The sequence below is a fragment of the Candoia aspera genome, chromosome 5, assembly GCF_035149785.1.
Source record: "Candoia aspera isolate rCanAsp1 chromosome 5, rCanAsp1.hap2, whole genome shotgun sequence".
Classification (NCBI taxonomy): domain Eukaryota; kingdom Metazoa; phylum Chordata; class Lepidosauria; order Squamata; family Boidae; genus Candoia; species Candoia aspera.
Window position 1 is genome coordinate 10,774,667 of NC_086157.1, and position 17,562 is coordinate 10,792,228.

The 17,562-nt window shown below is 41.8% G+C and overlaps 1 protein-coding gene across 1 annotated transcript in view; it reads left to right on the plus strand.

Annotated features, from left to right (window-relative positions):
• Nucleotides 1–17,562, plus strand: part of GTF2F2 (general transcription factor IIF subunit 2) — an 86,535-nt gene that overhangs the window by 8,701 nt on the left and 60,272 nt on the right. The window contains exons 2-4 of the mRNA XM_063304579.1: nucleotides 3,998–4,071; nucleotides 4,690–4,708; nucleotides 8,612–8,756. Coding sequence (XP_063160649.1) covers nucleotides 3,998–4,071; nucleotides 4,690–4,708; nucleotides 8,612–8,756 — 238 coding nt within the window. The remainder of the gene's footprint in view (nucleotides 1–3,997; nucleotides 4,072–4,689; nucleotides 4,709–8,611; nucleotides 8,757–17,562) is intronic.

Genomic DNA, 17,562 nt, shown 5'->3' on the forward strand with positions numbered 1-17,562 from the left:
AGAACACTGTGCAGATTAATGATACGGCGACAGTTTTATAACATTCTGCTTGATATGATTCAGAGCTAGCTGGGACTTCCTCTGCTTCACTGCTCCGGGTCTCCTCTGAAATCTGAAAAGTCTCCCACACGTTACTACTGCTGGGTAGCTCAGCAAAAGGCGCAATGTGCTGCTTTTTGGAAGCTGAGTGATCCAGTGCACCAGACTGGATTTGTGCTTTTATGAATCCCATTGTTCTTTGATGACTTGTATTAGAAATCTAAGCCTGTTTGGTACAAACAACCTTCCTAGTGCGAGAGAAAAGACGGTAGTGCAGCCTTACAAGGGCAGAAATCAATGTTAATGTAATGTAGCAGCCAATCATTATGCTTTATTTGTCCCAATAAGGAAAGTGTGCTTTATAAACTCGCCGGAGAAAAGAGGACAGTATTATAGTGAAATGATCCTATTAGTATTTCACTGCTGTTCTTTGAACTCTTGCGTGCGGTAGGAGGGCTACTGTCAGAAATCTGGTTCTTCTAATACTTATGAGGTCTCAGCAGGTGGCAGCATTTGGTTGACTTTGTTGGGGCTTGGAAGCTAAGAGGGGTCTACCCTAGTTGGTGTTTGGATGGGAGGCTGCTGGTGAATTTTGGGGCTGTAGGGTAATCCAGGAAGTAAAAAAATACCTGGGAGGAGGCAGTGGCAAACCACTTCTGTATTGTTACCAGCATGACTGCATGAACGTGTCTGTAAAGTCATCAGAATTTGAGCCAACTCAAAGGAGACGTGACTTTGTCACTGATTTATAAAAAGGGGCCAATTAACCCCTGCTCAGTGCAGAATCCAAGTATCCCAGACAGATGTTTGTCTAGTCCCAGCCTGAACTCACCTGACGAATGGGACCCACCATTTCTCTGGACAATTGGTTTCACTGTTGGATGTTCTTGCTTTTAGGACATTTTTCCAACATTCAGTCAGAATCTGCCTGCAGGTAACTTAAATCTATTATTCCTGGTTTGGCACAGCAGAAAAATGGTGAGCAGAGCTTGACCTTCTATATGACTTCCATTCAAGTATTTGAAGAGTGCTGTCCTATCTCCACTTTGTCTTAACATAGTTTTAATTTCTCGTCTCCTAGGAAGCACTACCTATGAAGGAGCAGGTCAGCTGTTCAGGGGAGTCCTTCTGGCTCCTACTTGATCAGCAGGTGGAAACTAGCCAGAGGGGCCAACCTCCAGCTGTGGCTGGTGCCCCAATTGCAACCATACCTGGGGCAAGAATATATGGCCACAGTAACTCATGCCCTCTTTAATACCCAGCTTGGCTATTGCAGTGTGCTTTACATGGGGCTACCCTTAAAGATGACTCAGAAACTGCAAGCAATCCATAACATGGTGGCCTTCATGCTTGCTGGCGTTCCTCACAGTGAGCATATAATACTGATTCTGCATGCCCTGCACTGGTTACCAATTAGTTTTACCTATTAGTTTCTGGGTACAATTTCAGGTGCTGGTATAGATCTTCATGGCTTGGCACCTGGATATCTACAGAACCATCAGCTCCAACTAGTATGGGCCTGACCCATAGGACAGCAAGGGAGAAACTGCTTGTAATCCCAGATTTCTAAGCGGTTTGGGAAGCAGAAGCTAGAAGATGTTGCTTTTCTGTGACAGCAGTGTTACTTTGGAACAGTCTCCCAACAGAGATCAGGCTGGCTCCCTCTGTGTTGGTTTTCTGGAAACTATTAAAAACTGAGCTGTTTTCGAAGGGCCTTCCCTACGTTTATACCTAATGCCATCTTGTTTTCTGCTTTTTTGATTTTTTTCCTGTTTCTTGTGTCTTTATGTTTTTACATAGGAGCTGATATGGTTATTGTTCTTAATGTCATTATTGTTACTGTGTTTTGGATTGGTTTTAATATAATGGTGGATGCTTGAATATTTTTTGTTACATAGGCTGCAATGCCTCCCAGAATTCTTTTGATTGTAGCAGGGTAGAAGTATGACTAATACATAAATAAACAATAAACAAATAAATACTTTGTCAAACGTGAAGATAGTCTGCATCTACCCACATTCCCAGAATCTATTAAGGAAATAATTGAATAAAAGACGAGGTGTAACGGGAAGGAATGGCGGTGGTGGCTAAGGGGAAGGAAGGTTGAGGAAAGCAGTGGGCATGCCACAGAAATCCAAGTTACAGCAGCGGTCAAGGGGAGAGAAGGGAAAGAAATATGCTGGGAAGATTATGGGTGGACTGGCACACAGGAAGGAGGGGCCAGATGCACCAGGCTTGCTGGTACCAGCCAGTCAGACAAGATATTTTTTTTGCTTGGCCCAACTGAGAATAGCCCAAATGATCTGGGTTTGGATTCAACTGGACCAGGACCTGCCCAACTTCCTGCTTTATGCACATCTTTCTACAGCACTGCCAAATGTGTAACTTAAGAGCTTGTGGAGTTTTTAACAGCAGTGGTGGGGTATATAATTTTTCAGGAGACATCTTCCCTTTACTGAGACCAGTCCGTCAATAATGTGCCTTAGTCTAAGATCATGATTCAAGCACAAATCTCAATAGATAACTGCAGGAGCACACTCTGCTCACTTTGGAGATACTGTTAAGATGCACTTTCCGATCAGTCAGGGACAAAACATCTGAACATGCTCTGGAGAAGACTACTGTAATGGTTGCCCAGTCCAAATACTCAGACTCACAAGAAGTTGCTAAATGAAATCTGATTTATTAAGGAACTTTTGACAAGTACAGAGAAAGCTGAGAATGACAGAAAGCGCGCCAAATACAAACTTAAAACCCTCGTTGCGAACGTAACCCCGCCTCCCTCCCAGCAGAGCCACCCGTCCCAGGTGCTGGCAACCGTCGGTTCTCCTAGCCTGGGAAAGCAACCTTGAACACAGGAGATAACCCAAATACATTCCGAGCTCACAGCCAAGAGATAAATCCCTCCCAACAGGAACCATCCTCCCGGCAAAGATGAAACACGCATCCAGCTAATGACATGCGAAACGTTACGATGTATCAAACACATTGAAACGGCGAACATGACAACTACTTGCACTTTAGTGTTGGAGGGAGCAACCAAATACTGTGGAAACATCCATTAAATAGAGGTTATATAGCTGATTTGATCTATTTTGTTCACTCTTGGCTATTTGGAGCCATTTCTCCACTTCTCTTGGTAAATACACATTTTCCTTTGTAATAAATTGGACCCAGACCTTACAGTCAAGAGTTCGTGCAGCACAAGCATTATGTCTGGCCTGCCCAACAACCATGTGTGGCATAAAAGGAAAAGCGGAAATTCTTCAACTGCCATTGATTTGGGTATTTTCAGGAGTACTGTAGCCCTATGTGTATTACAGTGCTATGCATGCTTACTCAAAAGGATGCCCCATAGAACCCACTGGGATTTCTTGTGGGGTGAGAAGGTATGGTTACCTGCTCACTAGTCTTTCAAGAAGACAAAAACATATATAAGACTCTGAGAGGTTTCTGGGTGTATTTATGATTATCGGAGAGCAATTTTTTCAAATATATGCATTTTTATTGCAAGGGTGAAGTTGGACCGGTCAAAGAATTTGTGGTGAAATGGTAGGAGGGAAATGGGAGATAATACTGTATAGACATTTATCTATGTGTTTGCTAATAGCTTTTATTGCAGGCATTCCTCCTCCCAAAGTTGTTTTTAAAATTCTGAAATGGCATAACAGTGTTGGTAAATATTGAATTGCCTTGCTGAAAACCACTTACTTTTCTGCTGGCGATGAGATCTTGGGATGCTCATTGATTGATTATGTGCCATCAAGTCATTTTCAACTCCTAGTGACCACATAAATAGATTTTCTCCATGACAATCTACACCTAACCTGTTCTTCCGGGTCTCCCAACTGTGCATCCATTGCCACTACAACTGAGTCCATCCACCTTGCTGCTGGCTTATTCACAATTTATTGATATTTGTTGCAGATTTTACTTGATTTTTTTCCATTACTTTTAGGTCCCAAAATACTTGTCTCAGCAATGGAATAAAGCTTTAGGAAGAGGTGAAGTAGGAAAACTAAGAATTGCCAAGTAAGAATGCTTATATTTTACATATTCCAATTCAGGATGTGGCGCCCCGTACCAGCGTGGCCAGGGGCTCAGACGCTTCTTCCCAGGTTGCAAGTGACTGATACCATAAGGAAGGAGGAGGAATGCACTGCAACCCCGTGTCCCTAACTCCCAGGCAGTCCAGGAAGATAGCATGGCTGAAGGCATCGAATGCCGTTGAGAGATCTAATAGGCTATTAAATGTTTGTTAACTTACTGAAAGAAAAAAATCATAGAAGGGGGATGCATAACTCCTATTGGCTTGAAGGCCACTCCATGCTTTGCGTGGCATGACAAGATTCACACCGAAAGTGGATGGGGCTAAGGCCCCTTTGGGGTGGGGAGTTGCGGAATTTTAAGGGTTAAAATGACACTTAAGCATCTGCAAAACCCGAGGCATCTGTTTTTCTTCACAACTTAGCAAAGTATAAAATAGTAACTTGAAGAGGGGGACTTCTTTGCAGCATAAATAGCTGACATTCCCATAAAAACATTATCAAACTGCAAAGACATTCAAACAGGTCTTTTTTGGATTTATTGCTTGTATTCTAGTTACTAGAGAAAATGAGTACTAAAATATATTCTTTGTTTCTTTCACAGAAATCAAGGAAGAACGGAAGTAAGTAGTAGATGCATAAAATGCAGATATTAATATCCTTATGTGTCCCTACGTTTTTATATAGGGTTATGCCAAATCATTACAGGCTTTTTTTTTTTCTTAGAATTATATTCTCTTTGCATAGGCTCTTAGTGGTCTCTCATATAAATCCAGGCCCAGACCCACCCTGGGCTAGTTGTGGCTTGAATCCAGAACTTTCATAGAGGGAAACCCTTTTTAACAATGTGCAGTGTAATCTGAAAAAAAGAAAAGGAAGATGAACGCCGATTTCCTACGTGTTGGGAGAAAACAACGCAAGGCAGATGCTTTCTTTATGAAGGAAGCTGGTATTCCTAAGTAACAATTGACTTATCATATGCTGCCTTATTGGAAGTAGCAATTTGATTACTCACCGTACCCCAAGGAAAGACAAGGGGATGGACTAGAAATAGCATTTGCAAAATAGTAAATAGAATGAAATGATTGTTTCTTCAGCTCAGGCATCTGCTGCCTTTTCAGGTAGGCAAATGGAAGGAAAGAAAGGGCTAAGCAAAAAAAAAACAAAAGGAGTAATTCAGAAAGGGGCTGTAGAGGCTGATAGGGCAGAGAGGCCAAATGATCACAGGGAGACAGAGAAGCTGAATTTCCATAGATATTAACTCCGACACAGCAGGCAATCTCATAGCTGCCGTTCTGGACTGAAATAAATCAGAATGAATTATACAGCAATCGAATTCTGCGTTCCTCCTACACAGCAATTATATAATTATATATTAAACCTATGACATGCATTTTTGAGGGGCTGGAAGCAGATCTTTTGCCATAAAATAAAGAATCCCGTTTTGGGGAGACGTGGCTTGAAACTCCGGTCACGTCTCCCTGTCAGCTACATCTGACACAGCGAGGGATTATCCCTTAAATTGTGTGGGATGGCTCATGCCCTTGCCCAAGACACTTTCGCCCTATCTTAGAGAAGATGATATTGCATGGTTGCACTAACCTGTTTGCCTCCATGTGTTGATTGGATCAAATACTGTTAAGCTTCTGACTCTTTATTTGGTGGGAAACAAACGTTGGTTCTTTGTTTCTCACCATTCTTCTTGCTTTACCTTTAGTTCATTTTCCTGCCCTGTTGCATCAATTCAAGCAGATCTCTTGGCCTCTTTAGAAGCCTTCTTCAAACAGGCATCCGTTTTATTTATTTATTAAATTTGTATACCGCCCGTCTCACTATAAAAGTGACTCTGGGTGGCTTACAAATAAAAAAAGCCATAACAAACCATTATAAAAATACAAAAGATAGAAGAAGATAAAAGAGGAAAACTAAAAGGTGGAGAGAGCATCTTCAAACCACCAACCACCTCCAGGGCTGTCCATCACTCTTGGACCCCCAAGCTAGTTGGCAGAGCCAGGTTTGACGCTCTTCCTGAAGGCCGGGAGAGTGGGGGCCAACCTCACCTCGGGGGCAAGATGTTCCACAGGGCAGGGGCCACAGCAGAAAAGGCTCTCCTCAACCCCGCCAGTCGGAATTCTTTAGCTGACGGGGTCTGTAACATGCCCTTCCTGCTGGACCGGGTGGGATGGGTCAATGTGATTGGGACAAGACGATTCCTCAGGTAACCTGGGCCCATGCCCTGAAGGGCTTTAAAGTTCATAACCAACACCTTGAACTGGACCCGGAAGCACACCGGCACCCAACGCAGCTCATGCAGTAGAGGTGTTATATGCACAGCCCTTGAGGCACCCATAGCTCCTGCGCCACCACATTCTGCACCAGCTGCAGCTTCTAGATACTTGTCAAGGGTAGCCCCATGTAGAGCACATTGCAGTAGTCAATACAGGAGATGACCAGGGTGCAGGTGACCAAAAGAAGAGTTTCCCAATCCAGGAAAGGGTTCAACTGGTGTACAGCACGAAGTTGAGCAAAGGCCCTCCTAGCCATGACTGCCACCTGCTCCTTGAGCAGGAGTCGTGAGTCCAGGAGGACCCCCAGATTGCGCACTGGGTCCATCTGGGGTAGTGCGACCCCACCAAGGACCAACAGTGGCAGATTCCCAGATACAGAGGAGCCCTGCACCCATAGCCACTCCGTCTTACCAGGGTTCAGCTGAAGCCTGCTGTTCCCCATCCAGACCCCCACGTTCTCCAGGCACCACGAAAGAACATCCACAGCATCACTTAGTTCACCCGGGACGGAGATGGACAATTGGGTATCGTCAGCATACTGATGATACCTCATCCCGTGGTGACGCATGATCTCACCCAGTGGCTTAAGATGCTGGGGAAATCCTAGACACCCCAAGCAACTTCTCTCTTGTTGTTAGTCCAATTGCTCTCCTCCATTGGTCAGTGTAGTACTGGGATTGTGAGGTGAGAAAATAGCAGCTGTAGGAAAGTGTAGACCAGTCTTTCTCAATCTTGGCAACTTGAGGATGTGTGGAATTCTGGGAGTTGAAGTCCACACATCTTCAAGTCGCCAAGATTGAGGAACACAGGTGTAGACAGTGCCATCCTCACTTCTATCTCAGCTTGTGTTCCAGCTGCTGGTTGTTCCAAAAGATTAATGTCAGTTGGTTCAGCTTTCATTGTTGTTTGTTATAATAATAATAAAAATTATAATAATGGGGAAATACCTGTGCAATATTTAAATAACCCCCCCTCCTCCTCTTCTTCACAGTGTACAAACTCTAAAAGTAAATAATAAAACCAAGAATATCTTTTTCGTATTTATGCCTTTGAAACTATGCTAATCCCCCGGATAGACTGATCTCTTTGTTTCTAGAGGACCTCTGAAGGTGGGAATCAGTACATTTGATATTCTTATTCAGATACAGTTATGGAAGGTGGAGGCTAAAGGAAGCAACTAAAATTTCCTGGAATGGTAATGCCGTGCTTATATGCCTGGCCATGCATGTGCCGAATAATAATATTTGCCCTTCAGACCCAGATCTCTGAACAGCACTGTGTGAGAATTAGTTCTTGACCAGGGAAAAACAACTTGATTGTGGATCAGACTGTTACAGAAACAAAGGGCATAGGGAGACAAGCCATCCTGCCCTAAAGAAGGGGCCAAGTAGTCTGTTAGGCAGGGCAGGAAGGAAAAAGAAATGTAAGAAGGTTTGGACATATATTTCTGTATATAAGGCTTGTTCTTGAATCACTGTAGCTGTTGAATTTTTTTTAATTTTTTTTTTTTTTTTGGTATAGCTTATTTTCTTCAATAAAGCTTACCTGTAATTCTTGGTTTCTCTTGTAAGCTTGCCTAGGTGGTTCATTCCTGCCTGGGATCCAACTACTGATTAGACTTACCTGGGGTATTTGCTGGGCATGGTCAAAAAAGTCAAGGTGGCCACCATGGTGCGATCAAAGCCCCACCTGTTTTTAATTTGTGTTGTGGCACACAGAACAAAGGAGTGGAAGCTCAGTCGCACCGTTGTGGTTACCATCTTGTCTTTTTTGACCATGCCTTGCAAAGATCCCTGAGACTTACCTCACTTAAATAAAACACTCCTGTTGAGAGTATTAAAAGGATTGGGGAGGGGAGGAATTTTTGTGCAATATTTTTGTGCAATAAGGACATGCCCATATTTTGAAAAGAAGAGGGTATAAAATGTCTGAGGCCCAGTTGTGCTTCTAGACCAGTATTATCTACATCAGAAGTCTTTTTCCTTCACAGACCTAGAAGGCATCTCTAAATGCCTGCCTTCAGAATTGAGCTAAAGAGTAGTGATAGTGCTTCTGATCTAGTAGCTGGGAATTGGTGTGCTGCATTACAAGGGTTTTCAGTCATCCATGTCCTTAGTGGAGGCCTTTCCCAGTCTGAGTGAGAGAGAAAAAGCCCCCTCCCCCCCGCCTCCAAATCCTACAAGCAATCAACAAGCCTTCTCTTTGTCATAAATATTTAATGGTATTTCTGGTTGTTAGGTATCTTTCACTTTGAATGAAGATCTTGCAAATATTGACGATATTGGTGGAAAGCCAACTTCCATCAGTGCACCCAGAGACCACCCCTTCCTTTTACAGAATGTGGGAGGACAGACATTAACTGTCTTTACAGAGAGCTCTGGAGGTAAGTGGGATGGAATAGCTGCTAGTGTTAACTTGCAGAATTGTCAACATTTCCACAGATACTTCCTGAGCCAAAGTTCAGCTTCCAAACTTTGAGATGTACTTTGGTGTCTTCAAGTGAATTTGATTCTGTGACAGGTTTCAGGCATCCTGTGCTGGATAATAATAGTTACCTGAAATGTAAAACTCTGAATTTTTTGGTTTTGAAAGCAGATTATGCTGTAGTATAATATAATATAATATAATACTTTGGTGCTAGCAACTGTTTCTGTTTGTAATTGTTAACAGTCTTGGATTCTTCACAGTTCTATTTAGGTCTGTATTTCTAATGCCAAAATGTCTGCCATGAAAGCATCTGTCCTTTTATTCAAGATGTTTGCCAGATCAAAAATGGTGCCTTGTTTGGTGCGTTGGAATTTACTTTAAGAACAGGAGAATCCTGTGTGATACCACACCATCTCCTTTAGGTGGAAAGGGATGAGCCTCATGCTAAAGCCGCCAGGAACAATGCGTACCATTAGGGAAATTCCAGTGAGAAAAAAAGCACTGTGGCTTTCACCTGAACAGTCTGTTTTTCTCATGAAGCTTGGCAGAAAGCTTTAGAGGGTTACCAGAGACGACAACATACCTATTTTAACCTTGATCAGATAAACCAACTTTATATTCCTTCCTTTTACTTTTAACAGTCTTGATCTTTAATCCCTTCAAATAATGTCCTAGAACTTGATTTCTTTTCATTTTTTCTTTGCCCCTTCTCACAAAATTCTCCAAAGCTTTAACAAGTCTCTTTTGTAAATCCTATATAGAAAAGTTATCCAAGTCACTCTTTTGGTTTGTTATTTGTATATCCCTTTTAATTATTAAAATATCAGCCGGTTTCATTTGTATATCCAGGGTAGCATATTTTCCATATAATTCTTGTAGCCTGTCATTTTTAAATCCACTTTCAGAGCAGTCTCAGTCTTGTCCATTAAAACGTGTTCCTCTTCCATGACATCTTTTAAACACAGTTTGTCTATAAGGGCAGACACTCTTAAAATTAACTTCTGGTTCCATTGTTTAAAAATATTGTCCCATGTTAAAGTATTTTGCTCCATTCTGTATTAGCAAGTCAAATTTAAGTGTTCTTCTCCTTTAATTGTAATCTGTAGTTTTTTCTGGTTCCCTGTAGTATCCAACCTTCAAAATCCCATCCTATCATGTTGTTTTTTTTTAGAGAATTCAAAACAACAGCATTTTCCCATGGAAAGGATTCTTATAATTGATTCCAAAATCTTATTTCAAATTCATCTGGACCCTTAGTCCGTTTGTAACTTTCTAAAATCAGTGTTCTAATCACCCTTTTGTTGTTTATTCAATATATATATATATATATATATACACATACATACACACACACACACACATATATATATATATATATATATATATATATATATATATATATATATTGAATAAACAACAAAAGGGTGATTAGAACACTGATTTTAGAAAGTTACAAAAGGGAAAAGGGGTACTCACAAAAGCCAGGGAAACGTATAGAAGGACTGTCAGTAAGGCTGTCTTGACGTCAGAGTCAGCTAGTCTGAATCCTAGTTGAAGCTCCAGAAGGCAAACGTGAGAGTGAAAAGTGAGGCCTAAGTTGGGGTCTAAGTAGCTAAGTCAGCCCAGAGGGAGATCTGACAGGGATCAAAGCCTAAAGGCTCACAGCATTCCAGACTGCTTCTAGGCATGAGTCAGTCTTAAGCAGAAAGTGGCATGCTAATGGCTGTAGCTTCCCCCACACTTACTCAGCTGGAGCTCATGAAGTCTGGTCTAAGGCTATCCAGTATATTATACTGAAAACCTTAACTTTGCTAAGGTTCATCCAGCATAATTTGGCTAGAAAACCCAGTCTATTGAGCTGCTCTCGAGTAGATGCTTATATTCCCAATGCTCTCCTCCTTCGAAGCAAGTCCTTTGGTACCTTGTCATCTCTAATACTCAGCTGAGTTCACGTAAGCTGAGAGACCACTCTGGTGAGTCTAGTTCAGAATGCTTGGCAGATACTGTGTTTCCCAGGCTAGTGGAGACCAGGTTCTGCGCTAAATCCTCACCAAACGTATGGAGTTGTCTGTTTTGTCTTCCTTCTCTGGGGAGGCTTTCTCAGATGAAATCACAACATCATTCAAAGTAGCTCTGTTGTACAATTCTGCTCATAGGCAAGTTTGTGAAGAAGCAAAATCTCCCTACCACTAATCCTTCACGTAACTCAATTAGTGGGGAGGAGGAGAACGTTGGGTTGGATTGCTGTGAGTTCTCCCATGTTGCTTTAGCCCTACAAGTTTCACACTGCTCTTACGATGTCTTTTCCATAAATAATTTCGTATTTTTTTTCTCTTTCTTCCTCTGTATGTGTTTGGATTTTCAATGTTTCAGAGCTGTTGTTGTTTATTCATTTAGTCGCTTCCGACTCCCCGTGACTTCATGGACCAGCCCACGCCAGAGCTTCCTGTCAGTCGTCGCCACCCCCAGCTCCCCCAGGGACAAGTCCGTCACCTCCAGAACATCATCCATCCATCTTGCCCTTGGTCAGCCCCTCCCCCTTTTGCCTTCCACTCTCCCCAGCATCAACATCTTCTCCAGGCTGTCCTGTCTTCTCATTATGTGGCCAAAGTATTTCAGTTTTGCCTTTAATATCATTCCCTCAAGCGAGCAGTCTGGCCTTATTTCCTGGAGGATGGACTGGTTTGATCTTCTTGCAGTCCAAGGCACTCTCAGAATTTTCCTCCAACACCACAGTTCAAAAGCATCTATCTTCCTTCTCTCAGCCTTCCTTATGGTCCAGCTCTCGCAGCCATATGTTACTATGGGGAACACCATTGCTTTAACTATGCGGGCCTTTGTTGTCAGTGTGATGTCTCTGCTCTTAACTATTTGATCGAGATTTGTCATTGCTCTTCTCCCAAGGATTAAGCGTCTTCTGATTTCCTGACTGCAGTCAGCATCTGCAGTAATCTTCGCACCTAGAAATACAAAGTCTTTCACTGCTTCTACATTTTCTCCCTCTATTTGCCAGTTATCAATCAAGCCAGTTGCCATAATCTTGGTTTTTTTGAGGTTTAGCTGCAAACCAGCTTTTGCACTTTCTTCTTTCACCTTCATCATAAGGCTCCTCAGTTCCTCTTCGCTTTCAGCCATCAAAGTGGTATCATCTGCATATCTGAGATTGTTAATGTTTCTTCCAGCAATTTTAACTCCAGCCTTGGATTCCTCAAGCCCAGCTTGTCGCGTGATGTGTTCTGCGTACAAGTTGAATAGGTAGGGTGAGAGTATACAGCCCTGCCGTACTCCTTTCCCAATCTTAAACCAGTCCGTTGTTCCGTGGTCTGTTCTTACTGTTGCTACATGGTCGTTATACAGATTCTTCAGGAGGCAGACAAGATGACTTGGTATCCCCATACCGCTAAGAACTTGCCACAATTTGTTATGGTCCACACAGTCAAAGGCTTTAGAATAGTCAATAAAACAGAAATAGAGCTTTCAGAGCTGTCAATTGTTTAATTATTTTTTTTTTAATACATTTTAACAGTTTTAATCTATGATACTTTGCGATAGGATTCTCAGTAGGCAAAGTGTTATAAAAAGATTAAGTCTAAGAAATAGTTTAATATTTTTAATATTTCACTATTGTCTTCTGGAGTTCTTTTAAAAAGACTGGATAGTCGGCTGGTGAAAGGGAGATCCGGTTATTATCTCTGCTAGGCTATTTTGTTGTTTAGGCATGAAATATAAACTATGTTTTTGTTCTATGAAAATCACCATATGTACTTCGCCAGTTGCCATGCAACAGTGCAATTTTTGCTTCCCATTATTTTGCCTTTAACACTGCCCCATTTCTACATCTTGTGAATATATTTTGGTATTAACAAGACACCCTGAGCAAATAGTGCATTTTTTTCAAATACATAGTTATAATCGGGTGAACAGTGGCATTTAACCTGCGATAAAACTGACATGTTTAGCTGCTTAACAATACACAAACCCTGTTGAAGAGTCAAAGGTTTAGAAACACTGCATAGAATAATTTGTGGGAGGAAAACTGTGTTAGTCCATGGTTGTCAGCCCTTCAAGGCAGACCAGACTAGGAAACCAAGGTAATGTAGATCAATAGTGACAGAACCTTGCAAATCTGAATGTGCTTCCCCTCTCCTTCCCTCTATCTTCGTGAGAACTAGGGAGGGCCTGCCAGAAATGTTTGTTCGTGCTACATCCTTGCTCCAGACTCAAACCTCCTTTATCTGACTCTTGCCTTCATAGCAGCTTTTCTTCCTTTCCCTCAAGACCATTCCCTCTGCCCTCTACAGTGGTATCCAAAAATCAGGAGGAGTCTAGGAGCACCTTTTCTGAGTAACCAATGTTATTAAAAGGCCTATAGAGCAGCACGGAGTCTGGCTATAGATGCCAGGTATGGTGGTGTGTTCTGGGTGGAACCTAAAAGCATGGAGGTATGCATGGTGATCTGTAGACTCTGCATTACAATCACATTTGTTCTCACCCATTTGACAGAGATGCTCAACTGATGGAATTAAATGCGTTGAACTGCTAGGTTGATTCCAAGGAAAAGTTCCTAAAAGACAGACTACAGAACCAGAGCACCACTGGTTATCATCTAGAGCTCACAGCTCAAATCACTCAAATGCATTATTGATAAGCTGGACAACGACACTGCAGTTTCTCAGGCTCGGCATGGTAGGACCATACTTGCATAGAGGCAACCTGAAGCAGATTCTCACAAACAACTGGACAATGAGGCTAACATGGGAACTAGACTCTGTAACAAACGCAGATGTCCACTTTGCCCCACATCTACACCAACAGCACCATCATGGGCCCCAACAAATATACTGTATCCCACAAGATTAGAGACACCTTCACTTGCCCTTCTTCCCAAGTGATATATGCCATTATCTTCCAGCAGTGCCCCTCTGGATTTTACATAGGACAAATATAGTAAACTTTGCGCAAAAGAATTAGTGGATATATTTGCCATCAGGACTCAAAACAAGAGAAAGTAATATCAGAGTATTTCACCCTCCCAGGACATTCTGTTATAGACTGAAGAGTGACCATTTTGGAAAAACAAATCCATAACAGCACAATTGAGCGAGAGATGGCTGAACCCATATACATCAAAAGGTTTCAGGTGATCTCAAAAGTTCTCAACAAACACAATGGATTTTTAACACATTACATTCTAATTGATAAAGTACTTGTACCCTGTCACAAATGTAACCTGCATCTGCATAACCAACCTATCTTCTCCTCCCTTCCTCTCTGCCTCACCCCAGTTTAAATCCTACATCAGTCTAGCCCAATGTTTCTCAACCTTGGCAACTTTAAGATATGTGGACTTCAATTCCCAGAATTCCCCAGCCAGCATGCTGGCTGGGGAATTCTAGGAGTTGAAATCCATATATCTTAAAGTTGTCAAGGTTGAGAAACACTGAGCTAGCCATTCCATGCATCTGATGGAGCTATAGTTCACCACTTTTTAAATAAAACGTATTAGCCCATGCAGAATAAGAGTTCCTGGTAAATCATGCATTTGACATTTACTGATCTCTGGTTTCTTTCTTGGAAATCTGCAGTTGAAGAAGTGCTTGTAAAGCCATTGAAATGAAAGAGTGGGAATGCAAATTCATTTGCCTTTTGTGGATCATGAACCCAGGAGGAAATCTGATACCAAGATGCAGTTTCTATAGACTGGAGACATCCACACCAGAAGGGAGGGAGATATCTTAGTCTCTCTCCAGAAGTCCCTTGTACAGGGACGTTTTTCCTAACTCCATTCCACACAAATCACATTGTAATTGCAGGGTAAAAAAAGACAGATCTATCTTATATTTGTTAACCATAGACTTCCATCCTAAATAATTTTATCATGGATGGACTTACACAGCCCTCCTCTGTGTAATTGTGTATTGATTCCCCTGGCATTGCATGTAATTTTATTTCTTCTTGCTGAATTCTGTGGCTAGTCTGGATAAATGAATGTGTTTTGTGACCTGGTGCTGCTGTTTTACACCAGGGTTGACCATTCTAATAATAAGTAGGAATTTGTCTTTATTATGGAAATGGTTCTTTCTACAAGCATGATTCTTAAGGACTTTTTTTTTTAATTTGCCATGAAACTATCTGTGTGGTCGCTAAGAGCTGACAATGACTCGATGGCACATACTCAAAAAACAAATCTCTTTTAAATGTGATAATTGCAGAAAAAGGAGTATAAAAATAAACATAAAGATTAACCCCATCAACGTGACTGGCTTCCAGTTTTCCTGTGACTCCTGAATAAGAGGACCAATTCTGCCTGTTTCCAGAAATTCCCCACTCCATCCTTCCCCACCCATCCCTGGGCAGTTTCCTGAGCCCAACTCTTCCCACGGTTTGCAAGCCATGGTTTGGTTAATGGTAGTTTAGCTGTGTGGGAAAAGACTCTTAGAAAAATTCATCATGGACTAGCCCAATCAGTGGTCTGTTAGGCATCCTTATGCATCCATATTTCCTCTGCAGACCAGATTCAGTGCTTTCCTGCTGTATTAGCAACGAGATTGAAATTTTCGGGAAAAATATACACCTACTATATGTTTAAAAATAACATAGCCACAACCTTTGAACCCTCTACCCAGGCTCACATCACTTCCCTACTGTGCAAATGAAGCCTATGTATTTAAATGTGATTTATCTGCTTGTTTGTTTATTGGCGTTCTTCCCATCCACCAGCTCTGCAGCCACCCTCTCTCCCCTGTCGGTTGGCTCACCTTTGTGTGCTGGCAGCACACAATTCGAGATGATTTAATCCCTCATCCACAGGCTGTTTTTTCCCCAGCCCTCCCAGCAGCTGCAGAAATGGTTGGAGGTGGCTCCTGTTTCTGCCATATTTATCTTTTCCTCCAGAGAGCGGGGGAAATAATCCACAGCCATGCAAATAGGATGAGGGTGAAACGCAGAAATTTCGGAAGTTGTCATATGCCTCCATCTGTTTCTGCCCCCTTTGCATCCTTTCATGTTTCAGCAGGTATGTGTGCGTGTAGTGAGGTGAACACTAGCCTGCCCACGGTCTTCACAACATCTCTCTAGGGCAGTGTTTCTCAAGCTTGGCAACTTTAAGACGTGTGGACTTCAACTCCTAGGATTCCCCAGCCAGGATTTGGTCCAAATTACAGAGATAAGAAAGGAGAGTTGATCCATCAATAAAGAGTTTTTATGCTAGGTTTAGGAGAGGGGTAGTAGTAGTTTAAAATAAATCAACTCTAAACAAGACTGGGTTTGTTCTGAGCTAAGTCTAACCCATTTGGAGCTAGTATGGGTTAACCAATCCCTTTTTGACGTTTCTACAATACACTAACCACTTCTTGATGCCGTTACACATATCATGGGAACACAGTCATTTACTTACAGTGTTGGTCTTCCTACTATCTCTTCAGTATCCGTGAAAAGAACTCTCTGATGCTTACCATTTTAGTTTTGCTTAGAATATTTTACCACTCGTTGTGATGCAGGGCTTTTATTATACTGGTATCCTCTTTTTCCCCCCGAATTGCATGTGTTGTAGTTGGCAAGTAGAATGGTAAGGGCTTGCTTCTGGAGTACTGCAGTTAAGGGTACCTGATTCCAGTTTAGGAAAGTCAGTAATAATTTGCATACAATCTGATCCTGTGTTTTGATGAAAGAAAATGCCGTTTAAGATAGACGAAAATTCCTTCCTGATGGTTATACGCTCCACTAATTTATCTAATCCGTTTTTAAAAAGCTGTACTAAGATGTGATCATCACCACAAATTCTGATGAGAAGAATTTTTATACATAATTCAGTTGTGCTTTGCATAAATAAGTGGTTTCTTCTGTCTTTTCTACATCTACTGCTGATCTGACTTCCAGAGGAATTCTAACGGTAGGAGCCTATAATGGAGCTGATCTGGCCAAATCTTCCTTTGCGGTCTCATCCCTTAAGCCTGTCCTGGGCTCCAGTTTTAAAACTCTACCACAGAAGAACTTCCAGCTGATAGCAAAAATGTCACAGCCTGTGTTCTTCTATTTCCATATGAAGAAGTAAAAGAGAGCTGGCATAATTCTTGATACTGAGCTAAGTGACCTGGTTCATTTTATTGTTTGGCTATGGATGTGCTTGTGGTTGAGGCATGCTCTGATTTCAGCATTCTGTTTGTAAATGTTGACGTTGACATGATCGCAGTGACCTTACAAGGATAAGCAAGATAAGGATTCAGAAGTGTCTGTAAAGGTAATTGCTTCCACAAGAATGTGAACATAAGGTAACTTGTTAAAGATATGGAACAACCATTAAGACATTTTCTTTCACAAGACAGTGGTCCTCTTTAGTACTTAAAAGCAAATCATGCGTCATTTATCAAAACTGACTAAGACAGCCATGGAACTGTTCAGGAAGGAATTGATGGGTACAGCTAATTGTTGGAGAAGCGGTACTCAAAATGTGTCACATGAAAGGACTTAAAGAAAATCTTGTAACACCCCGTCCTACTTGTTCTTATTTATCCAGAAACTCAAGAGTCTTTGAAACAAATGCAGGTTTATAGCTTTTATAGTTCACCTTCTGAACTAAAGTCTTTACTCACACACCCCTCACCAATTCAAAGTCTAGCTGGCGAAGCTTGGTTGGAGTTCCAGAAGACCTGAGGCCAGAACTGTCAGCCTTCCCAGGTAGACCAGACAGGACACACGTCCAGATAACCTAATTCTATTTTATTGTAAGGCTGCATTAATAGAATCTTGTAAGTCTGAAAGTA